Source organism: Trichechus manatus, unplaced genomic scaffold (assembly GCF_000243295.1).
Source record: "Trichechus manatus latirostris isolate Lorelei unplaced genomic scaffold, TriManLat1.0 scaffold00155, whole genome shotgun sequence".
NCBI classification, from domain to species: Eukaryota; Metazoa; Chordata; class Mammalia; order Sirenia; family Trichechidae; genus Trichechus; species Trichechus manatus.
In genome coordinates, this window is record NW_004444091.1 from 1,957,968 (window position 1) to 1,977,544 (window position 19,577).

General features: G+C 40.1%; 1 protein-coding gene across 1 annotated transcript in view; it reads right to left on the reverse strand.

Annotated features, from left to right (window-relative positions):
- The window catches only part of GLUD1 (glutamate dehydrogenase 1), a 45,992-nt gene that overhangs the window by 26,243 nt on the left and 172 nt on the right, over window positions 1-19,577 (reverse strand). Inside the window, 2 exon segments of the mRNA XM_023740435.1 lie at window positions 2,908-2,988; window positions 19,270-19,577. The exon segment at window positions 19,270-19,577 is cut by the window's right edge and continues 80 nt beyond it. Of these exon segments, the coding sequence (XP_023596203.1) occupies window positions 2,908-2,988; window positions 19,270-19,577 (389 nt within the window).

Below are 19,577 nucleotides of genomic sequence, written 5' to 3' on the forward strand. Positions count from 1 at the left end.
AGCCAGGCACCATCTAGTTGTTCTGGACTCAGTCTGGTGGAGGCCATGGTAGTTGTGGACTAATCTTTCCCTTATATCTTTAGGTTTCTTCATTCTCCCTTGCTCCTGAAGGGGTGAGACCAGTGGAGTATCTTAGATGGCTGCTCACAAGCTTTTAAGACCCCAGATGCTACTCACCAAGGTAGAGTGTAGAACATTTTCTTTAAAAACTATGTTATGTCAATTGAGCTACATGTTTCCTGAGACCATGGTCCCTATAGCCCTCAGGCGAGCAATTCGGTCCCTCACCAAGTTTGGATGTGTCTACGGAGCTTCCATGACCTTGCCTTGTACAAGTTGTGCTGGCTTCCCCAGTATTGTGTATTTGTCTTACCCTTCACCAAAGTTACCACTTATCTATTGTCTGCTTAGTGTTTTTCCACCCCAACCCCTCCCCTCCCTCATAACCATCAGATTCTTTTTGTGTGTAAACCTTTTCATGAGTTTTTACAGTAGAAGTCTCATACAATATTTGTCCTTTTGTGAGTGACTTATTTCACTCAGCATAATGCCCTCCAGATTCATCCATGTTATGAGATGCTCCGCAGATTCATCACTGTTCTTTATCGTCGCATAATACCCCATTCTGTGTATGTACCATAGTTTATCTGTTTATCTGTTGATGGGCATCTAGGTTATTTCCATCCTTTTGCTGTTGTGAACAATGCTGTAATGAACATGGGTATGCATATGTCTACTTGTGTGAGGACTCTTATTTCTCTAGGATATATTCCTAGGAGTGGGATTGCTGGATCATACGGTATCTCTATTTCTAGCTTTCTAAGGAAGCACCATATCATTTTCCAACATGACTGTAATCATTTTGCTTTCCCATCAGCAGTGCTTAAGAGTTCCAGTCTCCAGGCAGCCTCTCCAACTTTACTGTTTTTTTGATTTGTGCCAGTAATGCTGCAGTGAGATGGCATGTTATTGTAGTTCTGATTTGCATTTCTCTAATGGCTAGTGATCTCGAGCATTTCCTCATGTGTCTGTTAGCTACTTAAATGTCTTCTTTAGTGAAGTGTTTGTTCATTTCCTTTGACCATTTTTTAATTGGATTATTTGTCTTTTTGTGGTAGAGGTGTTGGATTTTCTTATAGATTTTAGAGATAAGACCTTTATTTTATTTGTAACAGCCAAAATTTTTTTCCCAGTCTGTAGGTTCTCTTTTTACTCTTTTGGTGAAGTCTTGTGATAAGCATAAGTGTTTAATTTTTAGAAGACCCCAGTTACGTAGCTTATCTTCTGGAGTTTGTGTGTTGTTGGTTATGGTCTGTATTCTGTTAATGATGTGTATTAGGGCCTCTAGCGCTGATCCTATTTTTTCTTCTATGAACTTTATAGCTTTTGGCTTTATATTTAGGTCTTTGATCCATTTTGAAATAGTTTTTGTGTATGGTGTGAGGTATGGGTCCCGTTTCATTTTTTTGCAGATGGATATCCAGTTTTGCCAGCACCATTTGTTAAAAAGATTGTCTTTTCCTCATCTGATGGGCTTTGGGCCCTTGTCAAAGATCAGATGACCACAGGTGGATGGATTTACATCTGGGTTCTCAATTGTGTTCCATTGGTCAATGTATCTGTTGTTGTACCAGTACCAGGCTGTTCTGAGTACTGTAGCTGTATAGTAGGTTCTGAGGTCAGGTAGTGCGAATCTTCGTACTTTATTTTTTTTCTTCAATAGTGCTCTACTTATCTGGGAATTCTTCCCTTTCCATATAAAGTTAATGATTAGTTTTTCCATCTCTTTAAAGAATGTTGTGGGTATTTGGATTGGGATTGCATTGTATTTGTAAATTGCTTTTGGTAGAATTGTTATTTTCACAATGTTGAGTCTACCTATCCATGAGCATGGTATGTTTTTCCATTTATGTAGACCTCTTTTGGTTTCTTGCAGTAGTGTCCCGTCGTTTTCTTTGTAAATGTATTTTACATCCTTGCTTAGATTTATTCCCAAGTACTTTATTTTTTTAGGGGCTATTATAAGTGGTATTGTTTTCCTGCTTTCCGTTTCATTGCTCTCTTTATTGGTGTATAGGGATTCAACTGATTTTTGTATGTTTACCTTGTATCCTGCTACTCTACTGAATCTTTCTATTAGTTCCAGTAGTTTTCTCATGGAGTCTTTTGGATTTTCTATATATAGTATCATATCATCTGCAAATAGGGACAGTTTTACTTCTTCATTACTGATTTGGATGTCTTTTATTTCTTTTTCTTGCCTTATTGCTTTAGCTAGGACTTCCAGCACAATGTTAAATAGGAGTGGTGATAGAGGGCATCTGTGTCTTGTTCCTGTTCTTAAGGGGAATGTTTTCAGCCTCTCTCTATTACGAATGATGTTGGCAGTTGGTTTTGCATAGATATCCTTCATTATGTTGAGGAATTTCCCTTCTATACCTATTTTATTGAGAGTTTCTATCAGGAATGGGTGTTGGACTTTGTCGAATACTTTTTCTGCATTGATTGAGACGATCATGTGATTCTTTTCTTTCCTTTTATTTATGTGGTGGATTACATTGATTGATTTTCTAATGTCGAACCATCCTTGCATACCTGGTATGAATCCTACTTGGTCGTGGTATGTTATTTTTTTCATATGATGCTGAATTCTGTTGGCTAGAATTTTGTTGAGAATTTTTGTATCTATATTCATGAGAGATATTGGTCTGTAATTTTTTTTGTGGTGGAAAAGACGAAATCTTAATTAAGACTAAGTGAAAGGTGACATAGCCTTAAAATGTACAACTTAAAAAAAAAATCAGTTCTGATAAGGTACATTTTTATAGCAACTTAAAAATGACTTTGTATGTAAATATATTTCCCCAAAGAGTCTTTTTTCAGGTAACAACAAAGGCAATCACTCACCAACTACTGCACATTTATATGTCATCAGAGAAGCCAGGGCTTTTACTTCATCTACACTCACGTCTGTGCTGTAACGGATACCTGTCAGGATTTAAGAAAAAAAAAAAAAAGAAAGAGTTGTGAGAAAGAAGGGGATGTGTGTAGAACATCCTTGTGGTAAGTTTTTATACTTATATTTTTTGTTTATTTTACACTTTGGCTATTTCTAAGAACACCTCCTGAAGCAGCTTACGTGTCTGATCGCCACAAAAAAGCAAATAAAAGTCAAAAGAAAAAACCAAGAGAAAAAAACTGGGGTGGAAGTCCAGTTTTTGCTTTCTGTAGGAGCAGATAAAAACTCTTAGGGACTTAGAAATGACTTAAGACACAGACCCTGCCCTCAAGGAATGTACAACCCAGTGGGAAACAACAGTAACTATGATTTCACAAGATAAAAATCAGCTTTGAATGTTTAAATACTTTTCAGAAAGCAACTAAGTGAAGGCTTTTTATTTTCCTTTTTCTTTTTGGTGTAATTGATTTGGCAGCAAGGAGTTCAAGAATTTTGCTTTCTGATAACATAGCAACACCGGCAAATGTCTAGTCAACAGGTCAGGTAGATTCAACTCCAATATTACATGTGTAAATAGAGGTTTCAAACAGGTATACTCAAAGAGATCCTCACCTATTACTTCCTTCACCCACGGCCAGCCTCTTTCTACCAGAAGATGAGAAGGCTGAAAAAGTCATTTCTCCCTCCTGAGGAACCAGCAGTTCCTGCCACCCTTTCTGCAAGGCTGGGAGGTGGCCCATCAGGCAGGCAACTCTGCCTTAGATGTTTGGTAGAGGGGACACAGGAAGTGGCTATGCCCACTACTTTGGCTTTGGGGCTCTTGGTCAATCATCCTCCCAAGCATTGCAGAGTTAAGTCATCTTTCCTCCTCTCCAGTCCATTGCATCTCACCCCAAGGAAGGAGGCCTGAGTGATATCTGCACACTGCTTTAGGCTCCCTAACTCTGTCTGTGTGCGTGTGATGAAGGATAATGGATGAAGCTGCGATGTTTTTTCTACCCTCTTCTCCCAACAGAGATTCAGCTGCCCCCTTCTACAACCTCCACTGAGTCACAGGTAAGTAACGGGAGTCCCAGGGACATCTCTTTAAAAAAGAATTCTGGGAATAAAAAAGTTTTTCAGATAGAAAATATACAATAGCTCACGGACTAGCAGTTTGAGAAAGCTTCCCTTGTCAATTTTAAAACCCTGCTTTTCATACATTTCAGAAACTATCTATCGGAATATAAATGATATGTTTTAATAGAATTTTATTTGTTGTACACATGACCATAAGGAGTAAATTTTGAAACTGAATATATTTCTTTGGTCTATTGGAAAAATAAAGGAGCCTTGGTGGCACAGTGGTTAATAATATCATTATACTTAAGAGTAAGCTCTTAGAACAACTACATCTTGCATACAGTGGGTTGTCAAATTATTCGTGGAATAAATGTACTCGTCATTAAAATTTTTGAGTGTGAAATGACAGCCATTTGCCCTAGTGTACAGCAGATATCTGCACAGCTTGCTCCTCCATTTCATTCAGGTCTCTGTTCAGAACTTTCCTCATTCCCTGCCTACCCTGAATGAAGATGTCTTCTTCTACACATAAATCACTTTTTAAAGTAGACCGTCAATCACTTTAATTGTCCTTGCTTCCTTAAATGCAGGAAAAAGTTACTTTCCCTTACCCAGTGTCTTTAACTTGGGGAACTAAAACTGCTTGAAATAGTAATATTCAAAAATCAAATAGCAAAAGCATTCAAATGGCAATCCCAATTTTCTAGACACAGATGCTAATTAAAAACCAAACTCCTCCCCTTGTACAAAATAGTATAAGCAAAATGTTGATTTTATTACAAAAGTCCTGGAGTGATGAGTCAGAAACTGTGCGTGTATTAAAAACAAAACATGTTTCCAATGGATAGCAACCAGAAAATTCCTGTTTGTAATGTAAGATTTTCTTTCCCAGCTACACCCATTTAGAAAGTGCAACTGAAAAGCACTGAAGCAGTTGCGTAGATGACCTTGCAAAGCACGGGCATTTTCTGCAGGATATAAGGCAATGAAGAACTTCTAGTGAACTGGGGCAAGGGAGAAGATCTAAGGAAAGAAGCAGAAACAATTTAGTGGAATAAACACTGGGCCAGAAAAGGGTGAGGGTAGGGAGGGAACACAAAGTAATGTAAGTGTCTACTGCCTGGGCTAAAGAAGAAACATGCTTTCATTTCAACGTTCTAATTAATCAGTGAAGCATAAATAATGTATTTACTTCTTGGAAGATGGCAGGTATACTAGTACAAGGTTAAACTATTAATTTGAATAACCAAAAAACCTCACAGGACACCCATAAATCAAATATCCTGTAGTAATAAAATAATCCACACCAAGGAAAAGCTAGTTGGCCATCTACCTCTGGGATTAAAAAACAAAGATAACTACTAACAATATACCACCACCTGAAAATTCTTAACCACATGAGAGACTGAAGCAAGAACCTGACTGCAAAGAAGACGCTTGCCACTCAGTTTGTAAATTCGGTGGACTGGGAGAATTTTACAGATTTGGAGTATTTGAAAGACAAAAGGATGAGACGCATGCTTCATAGTTCTGAGAGAAGGAGAGAAACTAGCATTTCTGAATGCCTACTATATTTCAAGAATATTCCGTTTGAAGACAAAGTCATTCAATAAAGTCAAATAATATGTAATATACACATAAACCAAAAAAGCAAACCTGTTGCCGTCTAGTCGATTCTGATGCACAGCGACCGTGTAGGACAGAGAAGAACGGCCCCACCATAGGGTTCCCAAGGTTGTAATCTTTACAGAAGCAGAATGCCGTATCTTTCTCCCGCAGACTGGCTGGGTTGGAACTGCTGACCTTTCAGTTAGCAGTTGAGTACTTTAACCACTGCACCACCAGGGCTCCTTAATATACACATATATACAAAACCAGAAAACCTTAAAATGATTTAAGCCAAAATGAAACAAGAATGACCTTGTTTGCAGTCTGACTATTCTCACTTTTTATGTAAACAAGTCTTTCTCCCTTTTCTACGGGGTGGCAGTCTGGCAGGGGAGGCTGAAGGTAAGCTGGGTCAACAGGGGTAGTAAAACAGGGACAGAAACTAGGAGGAGCAAAAATTTGGTTCCGGAGATGGAGAAAAGTAATTAGGATTTTCTCGGTATCCTAAATGTCGTAAGAGCACTCTCGTTTAGCCTCCATCAACACTAGCATTACTTGTGTTTGGGAAGAGATCAGCCGTGTCTGTGGATGACAGTGCTAACAGAAGTAAGAGATTATCACACAAAGACGTGAAGGTAGTAGGGGCATTTAATGAAAAGCAGGAAGCCATGGCTGACTAATCTACAAAGAAAATGGGTTGGTTACGCAGGTGGAGACAACAGGACTGATGTCATTAGAAATGGGGTCTAACATCAAGGCCCAGATTTCTGACCTGTTGACAAAAGTAATCTGTGCTTCCAGTTCACCAGACAAAACTAAATAGACACCACCCATGAAAACGTTTATTATTTATTAACCTTGTGTAAAGTTGGAGGAAGGGCTGGCGACAGAATTAAGTACTTTCTGCAATGGAAACTTTGACATCAGACCTTTTATTCTCAAGATACTATACAGTTATTTTAAGTTAACTGGCATACCAGTGTTTTAAAAGAACATTAACGGAATGCAGATGTCTGTAAACTATACACAGCACATAGCATTCATTACTCTGCCTTTTAACTTAATTACTAAAGATATCCCTTAGTCTCCTCAGAGTCTACAATCAGTGTACACTAAGTTTCTTTATGAGAAATAAAAATCAAAAGCAAAAACTAAAGTTGCTATAGTGATGGAGAACACACGTCAGCTTATAAAAAACACTCAGTAAAAACCGCACAACTACAATACCTTGAACTTTCCTTCCTTTCGCTAGCTGACTCAAAAACAAAACACACACACACAAAAGCTCCTAGCCAGTAAGTCACCACTCTTGTTTTTTATAAGAATTAACTGAACACATTCATGAAAATTCAAAAGGTTTTTAAAATTACTTGAACCTGGATCTCTTAACCTGTTACCCACTGCCTTCAAGTCGATTCCAACTAATGGCTACCCCGTGTTAGAGTAGAACTGTGGTCCATGGCATTTTCTTTGCTGCTGATTTATTCATCAGAAATCCAATTTCCAACTGTACTCTTACTTCTCAGAAATTATTTATTCAGCGACCATGAGTTCCACCACAAGCATACCAAAAAAACCAAAGTCACTGCTGTGGAGTCGATTCCAGCTCACAGTGACCCCACAGGGTTTCCAAGGCTGTAAATCTTTACAGAAGCAGACTGCTATATCTGTCTCCCTTGGAGCTGCCGGTGGTTTTGAACTGCTGACCTTTCGGTTAGGAGTCGAGAGCTTTAACCACTGTGCCACCAGGGCTCCACCACAAGCATAGAACCCCCTCCACCCCCGCCAAAAACAAAAAGGCCTCAGAACAACTCTTAAAAATTAATGGACTAAGTCTTTTGCAATTTACTCATTTGAACATATTTTCTCACTTAATACGAATAGAATTTCCTAACTTAAAAATGAGGAGAGGGAAAGAAGCAGTGAGGAACTAGCACTCATCACCAAGTAATGCCCGCGTGAAATGCTAGAAGTCTCAGGTGAAAATTCAAACACTCAGCACCAGAAAGGAGCACTTAGTATAGGGGCTAGGAAAAATCATATACTTTAGTTGCTTTTGAGCAGCCCTCGTGGTGCAGTGGTTAAGCGCTCAGCTGCTAACCAAAAGGTTAGCGGTTCAAATCTACCAGCCGCTTGGAGGGAGAAAGATGTGGCAGTCTGCCTCCGTAAAGATTTACAGCCTTGGAAACCCTATGGGGCAGTTCTACTCTGTCCTATAGGGTCACTATGTGTTTTTTTTTCTTATAATGGGAGAAATAAAGTCAGAATCTACTCAGTGGCAAGGGGCTTGGGGTTTTTTTTTTTTGTTTTTTTTTTTTAACAGTATTAACGTACTACTCTGTGGAAGAAGGCAGAGAAACAAACATACTTTAGTTTCTATCCCACTATCAAAATCTTAATTTTAACTATTATGAAGAGACAAATTTTAGCTTTTTGGGAAGCAAATATTTAGCTGATGTTAGAAAAATGGAATGTAAAATATTTTATCTCTTCTTTTTATTAGAAATTTTAAATTATATAAGACATGTACTCTTCTCATCAAAATTTAAATACAGACAAAGCTGACGTTTCCCTTGACGGCCACTTGGGACCCTAGTCTCCTTACAGATGACCACTCATAATGGTTTCTGTGCATATCCTTCCAAATCACGTTCCTTGCATTTACATACATCACTGTGGCTGTTAGCTGCTGTGGAGCTGACCCCTGACTCATGGCGACCCCATGTGTTACACAGTAGAACTACTCCATTGGGTTTTCTTGGCTGTAATCTTTACCGAAGCAGATTGACAGGCCTTTCTTCCGTGGAGGGGCTGGGTGGGTTCGAACCACCAATCTTCATGTTAGCAGCTGATCACAAACTGCTTGTGCCACCCAGGCTCCTAATACACATCCATAAAATATATAACTTTGTTTTATGCTTAAGAGTTTAATTTACTGCCTGGTGGATGGAGGGAAGATTATGCATCAAAAGGAGACTGTCTTAGTTATCTAGTACTGCCGTAACAGAAAAACCACAGTGGATAGCTTTAACAGACAGAAATTTGTTCTCTCACAGTCTGGGAGGCTAGAAATCCTAATTTATGGTGTCAGCTCTAGGGAAAGGCTTTCTCTCTCTCTGTTGGCCCTGGGGGAAAGGTCCTTGTCATCAATCTTCCCCAGGGTCTAGGAGCTTCTCGGCACAAGGACACACTCCACTCCTGGCACTTCATTCTTGGTGGCATAAGGTCCCTCTCCTTATGCTCGATTCTCTCTTTATATCTTAGAAGAGACTGACTCAAGACACAACCTAATCCTGTAGATTAAGTCCTGCCTCATTAACTTCACAGAAGTCAGGATTTATAACACATAGGATAATCCTATCAGATCACAAAATGGTGAATAACCGCATAATACTGGGAATCATGGCCGAGCCAAGTTGACACACATTTTGTGGGAATGAATTCAATCCGTTAACAGGGACCTTGCTGATTTCTTACAGATCCCTTATTCTGACAACGACTAACACTAACCTGGTCACACCTTCACACCGACAGGTCCTGGAAATGAGTTAGAAAGTTGGATCACATTTAGCAAAAATAGTTTGTTATAAAAAGGTTCAAGAAGGCTCAAAACTTCAGATATCCAGTTTCATACAAATTATTTACAAATCTAGGTGATATCTGAGATGGGTCTTAACAGCATTATAGGGAGACAGGAGACAAGGTACGGACAGATAGCCCAGCAATGACTGCACCGTGCAAGATGTCATCGGTAAATACATGCTTCTATTTCCAGTGTCCATGCAGATTATTTAAAACTGGATCGCCCTCATTTTCAAAATCCAGTCCTCTTTCTTAATAATACCTTTCTTTCCCAGTGTCTCAGGCAAAAAATTTTGGTGTCATCTTTGACTCTTCCTCCTTCATTTCATACATCCGACCTGTTGGGAAAGCCTGCCCTTTCTTCAAAATGGTTTATCTGTTCTTTACTTTTCTTTTCGTCTGCTAGTCTGCTCCCATGAGCCGCCTTCCCGCCGCACCTTGGCCAAAGCCACCCTCTTTTCTCCTTATCTGAAATGACCTTTCCCCTCTCTAACTCTGATCCAAACTTCTCTGCTCTCAGATCAAGACCGGCTCCCCCTGGTGTCTTCTTTGAACTCCACTGCAATAGTACCGTTTAGTGTGTTTTCAATGGTCACTTATTGACTGGTTCCAGGAAAGCAAAATGTAGAAACAGAACACGGAGCTACAAGCCAAACAAGAATGACATAGTACAGAAGATATTTTGGACTCTGCTTTATTTTGAGGAGATCAATGAAAAAATTTCCAAGAAATAAAAAGTTCAGTATTTTTTTTATTCTTTTAAACTCTTATGGATAGTTCCTCCAGCACTAAGCACGGTACCTGCACAGAGCAGGCAATTAAAACACATGTAATAAATAGGTTAACTTCCAGAAATCCCTATGAACTAAGGAATGTTTCTTCATTAAGCATAAAGTTTCAAGCTCTTGCCTGTAAAGGAGCAGAGGGAACCAAATCTATAATGGAAAAACTGATTTATGTGGAATATACAATCTGTAGTTCATAAGGAACACAGTCCTTATTCAGTAAATCCCCAAAATGGGTACTATCTGTGTTGGTTATCCCTTGGCTGTTTCTTTCTTGGTAAAAGGGATTAAAAAAAGAGTTCATGTAGATCCTACTATGGCCTAGTATGTACAAAATGCTTTTTTAAAGGCCTAGGGTGACACATTTGTGATAATAATAATCGGCCAAAGGAGCCCCACTATTGACAACCCTACGGTTTCCATTTGTGTCACATTTCACACTTTCCTCTAGCCAAACAGCACTTCAGAAAAATTAGAAGGTCTGATAGATTTTCTCCAAGAATGATAATCAAGAATAGTAACTCATGGTAAACAAAGAATTTTCTTAGTTTTTATTTATGAAGAGACACTCGGAAGACAGCCATTTCAAGATTATTCCATTGAAAACCCTTAGACATATACGCACTTTGGTAGAGAAACAAATTGTTATGGCTAACACATTAATTTGTTAAACACTAAAAAGCTCTTTGTACTTCTTTCAACAGAAAATTCTCTTTAAAATATTATTTCATTGTCCTAGTAATTAGAACAAATGGTCCTCTAAAAAATATCATTTCTGAACGAGTTTTAAATGCAAAGCTATTTGAATATGATTTTTCTAGGAAGGAGGTAGGTCTTCTGATAGCTTTAGACAAAATTTCAAGTGTCAGTGATCCAAAAAGTTAGTAATCATTGAGAAAATGACATTGTGCTCAATCAGTGGTTACTGTAAGATACAATTTGTAACTTTGTACATGAATAAATCCCAGACAACAGTAATTAAGAAGGTGGGTGCTGTAATCAGATGGCTGCAGTCTGAACTCCAAATCCTCACTAGCTGTGTAACCTTGCCAAAGGTACTTAACTTTTAGGATTTGTATCTGCGTTTGAAAATCAGGATAACAGTACCTATAACTCATGAGACTGTGAGGAATGAAAGCAATGATGCATGAAAGGCTCTTAATAAAATGCCTGGCATACACGTGGAGCTCAATAAATGTTAGCTATCATTACCACCTGCTTTGCCAGGTGGCCTCCGTCAATGCAGAATGTGTGCGGCTCTCAGGTACAGGGAAAGGATATTAAAACGGCCTTGAACAGCCCTCTCCTGGGCTGTCTTCTCGCCCTTCACAAAATCTCTCTTGCTTTTATCAGTATTTCACACATTAACACTTCAGTATCCATGGTGAGTACTTCAATCTGCACCAATTTTTGCCTCTGGAAAGGGGAAAATATTAATTCACATGGATAGCTAGGCCAGTTTTAGATAACAGCTTTGGATTTAAGACTGCTGTTCACTTTTCACTCTGGAATTATCATTACTATTTGAATATTCGAATCATACAAATGTATTTTAATAGGGGTTTACTAGGTATAGGGATTATTGGCCACTTATGAGTTGATGTGTTTTATTAAAGTGATATAAAGTTTCCTTCTTGTATTGTAAAAACCTAATTATTATGCAAAATAACTAGGGAAAAAAAAAGAGAGAAGAAATGTCTCATGTAAGAGACTAGTGCCCAGGAATTTAACACCCACAAGTTAATATTTTAATCTTCCTTGGTTCCAGGTGGAACCCTCAGTATATTTAACATTAAGTGGATAAAAAATGATTATCTTATGGAATCTAAATTATCATCAACAGTACTAAACCTAATTTCTTCCCACTGTAAGCCAGAAAGTACATGCTCAATTTTTATTTCTTATACTTAAAACTCAAAAACTGCCAGTTTTACTGGCGTTTAATACACACTATGCTTACCCTCCAATTATTGATGCTCCAATTCTTTCAAAGTGTACTTTGCATAATGAGTGAGCAGTAAGTGCTTCTCTTTCTCCACATAGGGTTTTTACTGCCAAGGCAAATTTGCTAGATGGATTCACACACACAGGTGACAGGACGACTAAGTGACAATCTGATGTACAGGTCTCCACCAGCATTGTGGGTCTTTACCCTCAAGCATATTTGAGGGTAAAAGAGTCATTTGGCTTCCATGAAATAAAATAGACTTTATAATGGCAACATAGTTCCATATTTCACTAAAAAGTATGAAAAGAAAATAAAAAACAACCACAGGGATAAAGGCTAAGGGGTAGAAGACATACAAATTATCTATCTTCCAAATGAACTTTTAAATTTACCTACAAAGGCTATATTTTATCTGTGGCAGTAAAAGCAGACACACACTCACACTTAAAAAAAAAAATCAGAAAGTGTGAGTTAATTCAAAGTCACCCAAGTTTCCCTGGTTGTCAATTCAGTACAGCAGAAATATGTCAGAAACTTTTCAGACTCTGTGTGTTTTTTTCTGGTGAAGCAGAGGATGTTTCATTTTAAAACAGTATCGGTACTTCCTGCAGAATGCTGGGTGGTGCAAATGGTTAAGCCCTGGACTACTAACCCGGTTAGTGGCTCAAACCCACCAAGTGGAGCCTCAGCATTAAAGCCTGGTTATGAGCTTCTGAAAGGTCACAGCCTTGAAAACCCTATGGAGCAGTTCTACTCTGCATACGTGGGGTCACCATAAGTCAGAACAAAATCAGTACTTTCTGCAGTCTTCCCCAAAGCACTACCATCCACCACACAATTATATCCCAGAGGTTGAAGGGGACTTTGGTAACAGTCTATCCAGTCTAATCCTAGGCCTCATCCTCAGCCCCCTACCCTCCTAGCATCGTCACTAAAAGACAAGAACAAAGACCATCCTGTTTCTTCTTTGCATTTTGGCTCTTAAAAACAAGTCACCGCACATGGATGAACCTGGAGGACATTACGCTGAGCGAATGTCAATCACAAAAAAATATTATATGTTTTCACTTTTATGAAATGACATGAACATGTAAATATACAGAAACTAACATTCATTAGTGGTTAACAGGGATGGGTAGGGGAGAGAGGGATTCACTCTCTAGATAGTAGACACTTGTTATTTTTGGTGATGGGAAAGGTAACACCAAATGAGGGTGAAGTGTACACGCTTGATGAAGGTAAACAATGTCACTAAAAAGTACACAAGGAAAAATGACTGATGGCATATATAATTTTGAAACAACAGCAAAAACAGCCAAAAAATGTGTGTGAACATGTAGGTATACACATTTATGTGACTGTATGCACATATATTCATATATATATAATAAAGCACATGGGGCACAGTTACAGATACTTTTCAGACATAACCAAGTACCTCTTGGGACTGGATTTCTGAGTTTGAAGGATTAGGACTAAGTCTCATGGGACATCTCCGTCACTCGGCATAATATAGTTCATAAAGTTATGTTCTACATCCTAGTTTGGTGATTAGTGACCTGGGTCTTAAAAGCTTTCGAGTGGCACCTTAGATAGAACTATTGGTTTCTACTCGCCCAGGGCAAAAGAGAAAGGAAACCAAAGATTCGAAGAAGAAACTAGTCTATGGGACTAATAACCTACATGAACCACGGCCTCATCTACCCTGAGATCAGAAGAACTAGATGGTACCTGGCTACCACCACCAATTGCTCTAATCAGGGTGACAACAGATGGACCTTGACATAATGGGAGAAAAGCATGGAACAGAACCTCAAATTCCTAAAAAAACAAAACAAAACAAAAAACCCACACCCGCTGGATTGGTTGAGACTGGAGAACTCCCTGAGACTACTGACCTGAGATACTCTTCAAACTCTGAACCCAAACTAACCCCCGAGGATACCTTGTAGCCAAAAAACAAATTGGCTCAAAGAATGAGTATCACCGTAAGTACTATGCTCCTTTAAAAAATCATCTATGAGGCAAAATGGTCAACAATTACTTTAAAACAAAGATGAGAATGTAAGGGGGCAGGGACACTAGTTTAATGGGAATGAAACAACCAGAACAGAAACAACTAGAATGTTCAGGCATCGTGAAGAATGTAACCAATGTCACTGAAGAACTTGTGTAGAAATTGTTGAATGGGAACCTAAGCTGCTGTGTAAACCTTCACTGAAAACACAGTATTATTAAAAAAACAAACCAAAACAAGTCACTGGATCAACATAGGTTTTTTGTTTCTTTGGTACTGATATTTGTAACTAAATAAAAGATTTAGGGCTAATGTATTAGAAGATTCCATTTATAGACTATCGACTATATTTTAATGATGATAATTTCAGGAAGTTCTATGATAGGAGGACTGTCACAGGATATTGACTGAGACAATGTGGGGTGAAAGCAGGCTGGAAGAGAAAGTAAATTGACTCCTACATCAATGAATTGCTACTATCAATCTGTACTTTTCTCCTAAACTGATTTTTAAATGATACACTTCCTTCTAGAAAGGTAGGCGGTAGAGGTTGGTTTCAGGCAGAACCATGGCCAATAAAACAGAGAATTTACTTTGAGGAAGTTAACGGAACAATCATTGTGTAATGTTTTGAAATACAGCAGAGCCTATTAACAAGTATTCTCAAAGCAGCTGCCTATTGGATGATGTTCATCTTTGCAGAAAATACTTTTAAAGCCTATAGGACACTCTTTTGTGCTATAGTTAGTAGTGGCAAATCTAGCAGCCTTGGTTAAATATGGTATGTGGGAAGCCAAAAATTCACTACCATCAAGTCAATTCCAACTCATAGCAACCATACTGGACAGAGCAGAACTGCCCCACAAGGTTTCTAAGGCTATAAATATTTACAGAAGCAGACTGTCACACCTTCCTCCTCTGGAGTGGCTGGTGGGTTCAAACCACTGATCTTTTGGTTAGCTGTTGAGCGCTTTAACCACTGTGCCACCAGGGCTCCATTGTGAGAAGAGAAGAGCACAAAAACAATATGTATTATTAAATATTTACTTGGAATAACGTATACATCAACCACCTCCAAGCCTTAAAACCACCTGTTTCCCTTACACAGATTATAATCAGATTATTGCTTTGTTTCAACCTTGAGAATTCTACTTCAGAAAACTCACATGTAAGGTAGAAGAACTGGGCATCAGGATTGGAGGAAGACTCATTAACAACCTGCGATATGCAGATGATACAACCTTGCTTGCTGAAAGTGAAGAGGTCTTGAAGCACTTACTGGATTACACCTCAACATAAAGAAAACAAAAATCCTCACAACTGGACCAATAAGCAACATCATGATAAACAGAGAAAAGAGTGAAGTTGTCAAGGATTTCATTTTACTTGGATCCACAATCAACCCCCATGGAAGCAGAAGTCAAGAAATCAAAAGACGCACTGCACTGGGCAAATTGGCTGCAGAAGACCTCTTTGAAGTGTTAAAAAGCAAAGATGCCACTTTAAGGACTAAGGTGCGCCTGACACAAGCCATGGTGTTTTCAGTCACCTCACATGCATGCGAAAGCTGGACAACGAATAAGGAAGACTGAAGAACTGATTCCTTTGAATTATGGTGTTGGCGAATAACACTGAATACACCACGGACTGCCAAAAGAACGAACAAATTCGCCCTGGAAGAAATAGAGCCAGAATGCTCCTTGAATAGAGGATGGAGAGACTTTGTCTCACATACTTTGGACATGTTATCAGGAGGGACCAGTCCCTGGAGAAGGGTATCATGCTTGGTAAAGTAGAGGGTCAGCGAAAAACAGGAAGACCCTCAATGAGATGGAGCGACACAGTGCCTGCGACTATGGGATCAAGCATAACAATGATCACGAAGATGGCACAGGACTGGGCAGTGTTTCGTTCTGTTGTACATAGGGTCACTACGAATTGGGACTGGCACCTAACAACAACAATAAGGTCACTCTTGAGGAAAATTTAGATCCAGGAAGCTGAGGGTTAGAAAAAGGATGATAGGAGCCAAAGAGGCTTTTTGCAAACCATGCTGGAAGAGGAGGCAGTTCTGAGGGTATGGGGCCGAGAGAGGGCTAAACTGTGAAAGACTTAACAAAGTTCACAGGGATTACCCAAAACACTTTTACCTCAATCATCTAATACATTTCTAAGTCTAGGGCAGACCAAGGAGGTTAACAACTTTCTGGTAAATCAAGAAAAGCTTTAAATGTTTAAATGGGGGAAATGCCCCACTTAATATAAGTCCCTGTTAGAATGCCTATTCTCTGCAATCAGATGGGAGTGATAAACAGGTAGGGAGATCTTCGAGTGTCTTGAAAAGCAAAGCATGGAAGTCTACAGTACCCACATTTTGCCAATCATTTACTCAGTATACTGTATATTATTTTATTTTAAGCAATCTATAATTCTCAAGCCTAGTCTCTCCATAAAGTCAAATTCCTTAACATAATAAATTCATCACTTTACATAGGCCAATTTTCCTTTGTATTATATTATCTTGCAATGCAGTCTACAATTTATTTGCTACCATTCAGTTTCTCTATGTTTATATGCTGGGAGTTAGGAGTGCTTTCAGTAGCATGCCTTTCGGCAAATGGAATAAATAGAACAGAGAATTGTATCTGGTACTAGCACCAGCAAATGCTACAGTAACAGAGCTTTGGTGTAGCTGATGCAATTTGTTGCTAGGTTCAAAATGTTGGTATTAAAACTGCTGTGGCAACAGGAAGAATGACAAACTATGGTAAACTTTACTTGTTTTAGTGAGTTTGTGAAGCGGTGACTATATAGACAGGAATTTTATGTCGGAATTGACATAAAAAGAACGGAAGTATACAAAGAACCTCAAGGAAATCAGATCAAGCCGTAGAAAAACGAATATACTGGTTTATTTTTACTATATAATTTCAGGGACTGGAAAATGCTGTCAACAAGATAGTAAAATAAACTTGATGTCCACTTCCAAGAAACGGTACAATTTATTATTTACTAAACTTTGCCTCTTCCTCCAACATCCTTGTTTGCTTCTCTTGGGAGTCTGAACTTGTATTCTTGTTTAAAGAAGAGAGTGGTAGGAAGAAGGAAGGCGATGCTACCATGTATGGGATTGACAGCATGTACATTTTATATACTTTTAGAGCTGGACGGGAAATTAGAGGTCAAAGCAGTTCAAACCCTGGTTTTGGAATAGGAAACTAGAGAGCTGAAAGAAAGCTAAGCTCCAAAGATAAGTCACAGAACAGAAGTGGATGAGGTCAAAGCAAATTTAGCAAATAAAAGTATACTATAAAACTGTTTAAAGCAACCTTTGTTCCCCAGCTAGAATACCAGGCAAGCTCAAGTTTTTCTGGTAGAGACAGGATTTCTAAAAATTATTGTTAGTTGTCAGCCGCTAGAGTGGAAAGAACACTGGACCAGCTTTAAGGAGATGAAGGGTCTAGTCCAATGTCCTTTGTGCTTATTAGACAAGTCATCTCAGGCAAGAATCTTACCTCCCTGGGTCTCATTTTCTCGGAGTTTGGACTTTTATTCTACTTTTTTTTTTAACAAGAGAAAAACATATTCTTGCCCATTCTATTTCAGGTTACCTTTAAACGCCTTTGAAGATGTGTTGCTATGCAATTTATTGGGGGACAGGGGTATGAGAAAAGCTTTTACTTGCTCAAAGAAAGCAATCTGACTATAGAAGCCAATTCCACAAACATTCAAAATTTTAAACTACAGGATAACTTTGTTGTTTTTGTTAGGTGCTGTTGAGTTTAATTTGGCTCATAATGACCTCATGTGACAGAGTAGAATTGCTCCATAGGATTTTCTAGGTTGTAATCTTTACAGGAGCAGACCCCAGGCCTTTCTCCCTTGGAGCTGCTGGGTGGGTTTCAGTTAACAGCCGAGAGAGTAACCGTTGTGGCACCAGGGATCCTTAAACCAAAAAATCTGTTTCTGTCCAGCGACCCTACAGGACTGAGAACAGTCCCATAGGATTTCCAAGGCTGTAATCTTCACGGAAGCAGACTGCCACATATTTCCTCCGCAGAGATGCTGGTGGGTTGGAACCACTTAGCAGTCGAGCGCTTAACCATTATGCCACCAGGACCCCCTCAAAACAAAACAACCAACAAACAAAAAACCCTCGGGCTCCTTCAAACCAAACCTACTGCCTTTATTCCGGCTCACAGCTACCCTACAGGACAAAGCAGAACTGCCCCATAGGATTTCCAAGGCTGTAATCTTTACGTTTTTTTCCTGTGGAGGGGCGGTTCGAACTGCCCACTTTCGGTTAGCTGACCTCTTTGACCACTGCGCCACGAGGGCTCCCTCAGGTCTCCTGAACCAAACCAAACCAGTTGCCCTCGGTCGATTCCGACTGATAGTGACCCTACAGGACAGAGGAGAACTGCCCCATACGGTTTCCAAAGAGCGGCTGGTGGATTGGAACTGCCGACCTTTTGGTTAGCGGCAGAGCTCTTAACCACTGTGCCACCAGAGTTCCTATCGTCTCTTCTTGAAGCTCAAATCTGGTGCTGGCCAGAAGCAGCACACACCTCCAGGGCTATTTCATTCCATTGGTTGGCTGGCTGTCCTACAGTCTACACCCTTTAGATTTACCGTCAGGCCGCCGGTGTGTGTTAGAGATGTTACACTGCGCATACGTTAACTTTTTCCCCCCTTAATTAAATAAAGCAGTAGAAACTGTCAAGTGGAAAGATAATTTAAAAGATTAATGTGTAATTAGTAAACTCATTTGGTTAATTGTCTAGATTTCAAATCTAAAAGGTAATAAACTTTCTATGCCTCTATCATTTGTTCACTGTTCTCCAACAAGTTTTAAAAAATCAGAAAATAATTCATTTCATATTTTGCATTCGGGTGCCCATGAAAACTTGCAGATGGGCCGGTCCTTCCCTTTTCGAGAAGTGCATTTCTCAGGACCCCACCCTGTGCGACCCATACATCGAGACAGGAGACAGCGGTGCTGGGACTACTCTGCCTACAGCATCAACATACGCAGGGGCCCGGGGTCAGCTCTGGGGGAAGGAGTCAGAGTCAACTAGGTGGTGGGAAAACCGCCATCCAGCCAGAGCCTGACCCACCTCGGGGGAAACGGGAGAGGCAAGAGTGTCTGCCCGGCGCCAGGATGACCCTGGGCGGGGAGGGCAGAGGGGGAACGCTCCGGGTCGGGCTGAAGTCGCCCCAGGGCAGGCAGAAGGCCGAGAGCGGAGGCGGGAGCCCAGCAGGCCCGGCCCGCGGTGGGGGGAGGGGACGGCTCCAGCCGGGCGCTCACCTCCCTTGCAGGGCGTGCGGTGCTGGCTGTGCTGGGCCCGGTAGCCCTCGATGACTTCCCAGGAGCCGTCGTCGCGCCTGATGGGGAAGGAGAGGCTCAGCACATGGTTGCAGGGCTTGATGATCCGCAGGATGCCGCGCACCCGGTTCCGCTTCTGCTCTTCGCTCTCCCGGGTCCTGAGGTCCTCCACTAGTTTGTCCTCCACGATGCTGGCGCCGCGGTCGAAGAAGCCCTCCACCATTTTGAAGAAGTTGGGGTCGTCCTCGCGGTCAGCTGCCGCCTCGCTGTAGTGTCGCCGGGCGGGGGGC